Source organism: Mus caroli, chromosome 12 (assembly GCF_900094665.2).
Source record: "Mus caroli chromosome 12, CAROLI_EIJ_v1.1, whole genome shotgun sequence".
In the NCBI taxonomy this organism is placed as follows: domain Eukaryota; kingdom Metazoa; phylum Chordata; class Mammalia; order Rodentia; family Muridae; genus Mus; species Mus caroli.
This window is the reverse complement of record NC_034581.1, coordinates 80,076,187-80,083,372: the sequence shown is the minus strand read 5'-3', so window position 1 is coordinate 80,083,372 and position 7,186 is coordinate 80,076,187. Positions and strand designations below refer to the sequence as shown.

At 47.3% G+C, this 7,186-nt stretch overlaps 1 protein-coding gene across 1 annotated transcript in view; it reads right to left on the bottom strand.

Moving 5' to 3' along the window:
• The window catches only part of Batf (basic leucine zipper ATF-like transcription factor), a 21,803-nt gene extending 15,692 nt beyond the window's left edge, over positions 1-6,111 (bottom strand). The window contains exons 1-2 of the mRNA XM_021179679.2: positions 5,816-6,111; positions 3,414-3,518 (exon numbers count right to left, since the gene is read on the bottom strand). Of these exons, the coding sequence (XP_021035338.1) occupies positions 3,414-3,518; positions 5,816-5,878 (168 nt within the window). The 5' untranslated portion in view covers positions 5,879-6,111. The remainder of the gene's footprint in view (positions 1-3,413; positions 3,519-5,815) is intronic.
• Positions 6,112-7,186: the final 1,075 nt, after the last annotated feature.

The following is a 7,186-nucleotide window of genomic DNA, read 5'->3' as shown; positions in this document are numbered from 1 at the left end:
AAGAAAGAAAGAAAGAAAGAAAGAAAGAAAGAAAGAAAGAAAGAAAGAAAGAAAGAAAGAAAGAAAGAAAGAAAGAGAGAAAGAGAGAAAGAGAGAAAGAGAGAAAGAGAGAAAGAAAGAAAGAAAAGGAAGAAAGGGAGATAGAGAGAGAGAGGTTAACTTCATCCTTTTTTCAAGATGGGCGTCTCACTATGTAGATGAAGCTGGTCTTTAGCTCAGAGATCCACCTGACTCTGTCTCCCAAGTGTTAGGATTGAAGGCCTGTGACACCATGCCCAGCCAAATTTTTTAATTTTTGATGCATGTATAAATCATATTTGTATATCAATTTTCTTTTATTATTTTCTATCTTATTTGAAAATTTTTCATGCCAAGATACATTTCCAAATTACATATTTCCCCCCAAGACTTCTTTAGTTTCCTTTAAAAATATTTAAACTGTCTGTGCATTGTATAAGGAATGAAAGACCTGGCCTTTTGTCTCTTCAAGTGACTTGCCAGGTGTCCCAACTCTATTAGATAATTCGACCTCTCTGACTAGGTTGATATGTCATCCTAATTATCTTATGTTTACATCTGTGTCTGGGAAACCATCACGTATATCTCATAATCGAAACAGAATCACAAATTAATTATGTGCAGTTAATCAATGCTGGGAACATTGTAACACAGTTGTCGCAGGAGGCCCCTCCCCACCTCTGTCATTTAAAAAGCAATCAGCGTGCCATGCATGATGATAAGACAGGTATTCAAAATGCTTCATTGTAAGTTTCTCATGCTCTCACAGAAGAAGTTAGGCAACAGAGACCAGGGGGCTGAGTTTACAGGAAGGCAATCTGCAGCTAGAGATAGGAGGCCCTTCTCCTGTGCCAAGAGGGAGGCAGCACTCTGCTATTAGAGGTGACTGGGCGTGCCCTGGAGACCTTCTGCCAGGAGTGAGTGTGGCAGGGGATTCTCAGGCATCAACTGTGTCTGCTCTTTACAGCTGTTATGAAGTCTCTCAGCACTGAGATGATGTGGAGAAAAAGTATACACACATGCATGTGCATGCATCTCACACACACACTCACACACATACTCACATTACACACGATACACACTCACACACACACGGTACACACACACACTCACACGCTACACACACAATACACACGGCACACAATACATGCATGTAATATGTACATATATACATACTTGGAAATACACGTAATACACGTACATTTTTATATAAAATTATGCAATGTACATATGTGTGCCTGCTCAGTCTCAGTTTTCACACCTCTTACACTATTACTATAACTTTGATTGCACAGAATCTTCTGAGTATTTATTTACTCTATGCCAGGCTCCATACTGAGCTTTTCGCCTGCACTGTCTCTATAAGCAGTTCCTGTCATTTCCCATTCTATAGATAAGGGCCCCAAGGCTAAGGACCATGAAGAATGCATGTGGGTCCAGACACACAGACAGCAATCGGCAGAGCGGTGGTTCAAGTCTGGCCTCCCTGCCAGAGAGAGGCTGAGCTCAGCTTCCTTCTTTTAATATTACAAACAGGAGTTTGCCCATCCAGGACATTGTCTACTTGCACAAACAAGACGGAGTTTATCATAAGTGTGGCTTTCTTGCTCTATGGAATATTAACTAAGAACTCAGATAGAAAAAGTCAGTTTCAGATAGTGTGAGATTTTAAGCCCCCAGGAAATCTCGAAGGGTTTGAGTACCGGGGCAGACACTGAACACTCAGACTGTTGGTCTGTTTGTGCCGAGTGCTGTTTATTCTTTCTCGTGTTATTTCTGACACACATTTGCCAATTGAAAATGATGTTAGCACGTACTGGAGACTATATTAAGAACCTATCAAACAGAGCAGAAGCACAGGCAGAGCGACTAGGGCAGACCGTTCTCAGTGTCCTTAGGCTGAAAGAAGTGGCGTTATCCTCCCCTTTGTCTTCTAAAACTGTATGTTACTTATTCTTTTGTTGCATGTGTATGTGCGTGTGGTGTGTCCATGTGTTTTTCTTGTATGTGGGCACGCGTGTATATGGATGCACATGCTTGTGTGAGGCCCAGGGTTGAGGTCAGTATCTTCTCCCATCACTTTCCAACTTCCGTATTGAGAATCGAGGCAGAGTCTTTTGCTGAACCTAAAGCTTGCTGCTTTGACTAGTCTGGCTAGCCAACGTACTCTAAGATTCCCCATCTCCACCTCCCATGAGCTGGGATTACACTGTCAGGCTGCCACATCCATTAAGCTTTTCAGCTTTTTTTTTTTTTTTTCTCTTTTGACACAGGGGCTCTCTATGTAGACCTGGCTATCCTGGAGCTCACTGTGTAGACTATGCTGGCTTCAAATTTGTAGATATCCACCTGCTGCTTCTGCCTCTTGCCCATTTGACTGTTATGTGGGTTCTGGGGATTCTGACCCTCATGCTAGAATGGCAAGCATTTTACCCCCTGAGCCATTTCCCCAGCCCCAGAGTATTGATCCCTGATAAAATTAAAGCAGCCCTTAGCCATGCTAAACATGAGATCATTATCAGCTTATTTGGGTTTGGCACCTATTGCACTTTTAACATCGAAGGAAATTTCTAGAATATTAGCAGTTTGGAAATGTTTCAGGAGGAAGGGCAGGGAGAAGGATGCGATGAAGATGGAACGGTTGAGCAAGAACACAGTGAAAGGGGCAGACTGTAAAAAGGAAAGGTATGAAGGGTGGGAACATTGCGCCCAGTCAGGACTCAGGGTCGCTGGTCCAGGCCATGGGTCTCCCAAGTGAGACTGCAGCTCATCCCCTCCCTGCTAGACCAGGATGGTGATTGTCCCAAGTAAGTGCTTTGAAATTTTGTCTTTAGCAGACCCTAGAGAGACCATTAACAATGTAAATCTCAACACAGAACTTTCTCCATGCTCAGGGAAAAAAAAATAAGGGCAGCATCATCGACCTCCTTCTCCCAAAGGCAAGTGGGCTTGGGTGGCAGAGGGATGAGATGTGCAGCTCTGAAAGAATGGGTTCCCTGAAGCACTTAACATCTAACTTCCTCTCAGCATCAGTGTTCTGCTCACAGTGGCTCAGGAAGGACGACACCCTCTCTGCTGTCCCTTTCCACACAGGTGGCTCTGCCTCCCATGAAGCCTTGAGGCTGTCAACATCCCACACATCTACTCTTGCACTCTCCTGGGCCAGAAAGGTTCAGTCTCCGGTGCTGTTCTCTGCTACTGAATGTTTTCATACATGCATGGGAGAGCGGAGCCTTTTCCACAACCTGACCCCTGCAGCTCTTGCCCTCTACTACTCTCCCCCAATACTTAGCTCTACCACAGCAGAATCATCAGAGCTGGGCCCCACCACAGCCTCACTGGTATGGGACGCAGAGCCTAAGGGCAGGAGCATGGTAGGAAGTGTGGGTACTCACCAGGTGAAGGGTGTCGGCTTTCTGTGTCTGTCTCTGTCGGCTCTTCTGGGCAGCAATGCGATTCTTCTCTCTCCTCTGAACTTTCCTCACATCATCAGATGAGTCCTAGGAAGCAGAGATATCAACAGTAGGTCTGATCGTTCCTCTTAGTCAAAATAGGACATTGGTTTCCTCCCTCCCTCCCTCTCTCCCTCCCTCCTTTCTTCCCTTCCTTCCCGGTCCTCAGTTCTTTCTGTATTGTCCATTCCCCTTATTTACAAAAGGCCTGTACCCAAAGACATTTTCTTCAGCATCCCCTGCTACCCACCCTTGGGTCTCCTGTGGTCTTCTTATGATCAAAAGCTACTCAAAAGTGAAGAGAAATTGAAGCCTCAGGAGGGCTACTTTGGGAAATTCCAGTTAAGATGCCATCACTTCTGCTCTCTCCAGAGCTGTTCTAGCTTCACTCTGTGTGTGTGTGTGTGGGGGGGTGAGTGTGTGTACATGTGTGTATACATATGTATGCATGTGAGGTGTGTGTGTGTGTGTGTGTGTGAGTGTGTGTGTGTGCATGTATATATGTGCATGTGTGTGCGCGTGCTAGAACCTTCTTGATGCTCCTTTTGCTGTTGTCTTTGAGAACTCCGCTGAGCATTTACCATGTGCCAACTTCTGTACAAGCGCTTTCAGAGACGCTGTGCTTCAACTCCCCAGCTTTCTGAGCAGGCACCATCTTTTCTATTTTACACAGTACGAAGCTGAGGTTCTCCACCCTGATCCCTGAGCTCATGGACATCCAGGGGTATGATATCTTTCTGGCACCGATGCTAAATCCTTTCTGAGAATCCCCCCTTGACTATTCATTTCATTGTGCTGCACCCCTAGGCAGAGGGCGCCGCCCAGATCTCTGTTTTATTCGGTCCATCATTGTGCAGACATCTTGAGACCTTCCTAGTCCTGAACATGATGCCTGCTACAAATGAGGTAACCCCCCAAAAAATCATTTTATGAAGTGCAGGTCGCCTGCTTTAGTGAGCCACTGATGGGTGCTTTGGAGGACACGGTGCTCTTTGGATGCTTTCTAAGTATCTCCTATAGAAGATCAGGGAAGAGAAGCCCTTCTGCATCCCCACCCTGTCACCTACCTCCACTGGCCTGAGGGGCAAAGACCCTTGGGTCAGGCTCTGATTCCCTCCCCTCTTTACTCAAACTTTCCAGGTCATTCTAGCAGGCAGACATTGGGTTAGAGAGGGCAAGGAAGCAGTATCTTCCTTTAATGTGCTAAGGGACTAGGTTGCCATGGAAGCTGTGAGTAATTCCCTTCTTAAGAAGAGATTGGGGTACCATCTTCCAGGCAGTCTGAGTTGCTCTGATACCATCGTGAGCGAGGGACTATCTCCCTCTTGAGGTCTTCACCAGTATGGCTTTTGATGAGGGCTTGTGACAGATGTGAGAGCCGGTGGTCAGGTCGTTTAAGTTTATTTTGTTTGTAGCGTTTTGCTGGATGTGTGTGAGGCAAACACTCTACCTCTGAGCCCCTGTGTGCTAAGGAAAGAATGTAGTTTTTAAGATGAGATGTAAAAAAGTTTAATCCATGGGTCTATGTTGGATGAGGAGGAGAAATGTCTAGAGCAAGGGGCATCAGGAACGTGGTAGAGAGAGACCCAGAAACCACAAGGTGAGAAAGGCATCCCATCGGAGGCATCTCTCAGTCTGAGACATTTTGGCTTGGTATCAGTCAAGAGTCTAAGAGTCTCAGAATCTTTCCCTCCATCCCTGGTTTTTCAGGGATGATATTAGCTACTAGTGAAAGTCTCTGACATGCCTCCTGGACCATGGCCTTCTTTCTTCTATCTGGAAGCCACAGGGGGAAAAAAATGATACAGGTTGTGGCTTTAGCCTCCCTTCCCACGGACTGCTGGAGTTACTGAGGCAGTCCTCAGGCAGATCTCGCCACTCTTCTCCTCCTGTCTACCTTGCTTTGATTTGTTATATTTCTCTTCCCTGACCTCAGTTCTGTCTTGCCACTTGCTTGGCTTTTCCTGGAAAGCTACAACTCTAGGATTTGGGTGGAGCCTGAAGCATCGATCTACTGGAACATTCCTCTGCTTATGGTTGACCATACTTCTAAGGTCTGTGATATTCACCCTGCCCCCAGCTTCCTAGAAAGTTTCACGGTGGGAACCTAAGTAGCAGAGACGAGGGGAAAGAGAGGCTTTTGTGGCGGGATGCGAAGGCTTCAGCCCTTGGACCTCTGTATAGCAAACACCACACGGTCCAGAGTCTGCTAGAGAGTTCCTGCCACGAGCTACTTCCTTCCCCAGCCAGAGCTCCCTGGGCAGGACAAGGGAGCCTACCCCTCTTCCACCACCCCCGGAAAATCAGAAGGCAAGGCATGCGGGGCGGGGGGACGAAGTGGGTACCTGTTTGCCAGGGGGAGGAGAGCGGCTGAAGCTGGAGTCACTGCTGTCGGAGCTGTGAGGCATGGTTCTAATCTTCCGGGCTCTCCCACACCGTCCCAGATGCCTCTGGGCGATCTTCTCACTAGCTGGCTCCCCTTCTTGACTGCTAGGGGGCCACTAGCACACCACCTTCCACAGGTACCTCCCCTGCTTGCCCAACAGCAACCTCTGACAGACCCCTGCGTCCTCCTCTCTCTCGGGTGCAGAGGGACTGCTCCCCACAGGGACATCTCGCTGCTTTGGGGCTTGCGCACAGGCCCTCTCTTGTGGTTTCTGGTAATTCAAGCTGGAAGTCACATGGGCGGAAACGTCAACAAGTTAGAAAGAAGGTAGAGAGAAAATACACATCTGGGAAAAGACCACAGAATTAGGTGAAAGAAAAAAAAATACACAAACCCCCAGTATCTTCCGGCAGGCAGTTTGAAAGGCAGAGCGAGCGCTCTTCAATTGATGAAGATAAAGAAGAAAAACAGCCACACAGGGAAAATCCCCGGCCAGAATTAGCAAGTTCTCTGCTGTCAACATGGCAGAGAGCAGCAGGAAAGAGCCTCCAGGTCACAGGCCTTGATTTTTAAATCTAAATACAGCCAGCAACAAGCCTGGGGACCCTTTCTGGGTTTCACCCAAAAGCAGCTGCCCATCCTGTTTTATGACCAGCCTTCCTCCTTCACCTATAGGACAGTTTGGTGGACTGGGGACAAAAAGAAAGGAGGGCACTGCCTTTTACAGATAACCAAGCAAGACCTTGGGGCTAGCTGAGAGTCTCGGGGAGTCTCTGGAATTGATGCTAAAGAAGTTTACTGTCTATCCCCTGTCCTCTTATCAAGACACTTTCATTCTCCCTAGAGAAAGGATACTTACCTTCTGTGGAGGGGCTCCTTCAGGAGTTCAAGGTTGACCTTGAGTCGTCAGGAGTCAATGAGGTCATAACCCAACAAGGAGAGAATGTCAAAAAGAGGGACAGAGGCTCTGGACTTGGAGTCAGATCGATATGATGAGAATCAGTGACTCCCTATCCCTACTCCCACCCCCAACCAATCGCCCCCAGCCCCCTGCCACACACACACACCTAAAACCTGCCCCACCTACTACTACCTTTCAGGGCTACTGCAATGAGGGATGACAATTTGAATAGGAATGTCCCCCACTCTGTAAAGCATGCTGTGGAGTGACGGTGTTTGGCACGTGTCCCATGACATGAACACGCTTGTTGCTTTAGTGAACAATCCCATTCTCATCCCAGTGTTTTGGCTATTTTTTAAAAAACAGTTTGGGGACTGGAAAGATGCTCAGCAGTTAGGAACACTGGCTGCTCGTCCAGAGGACTTGGGT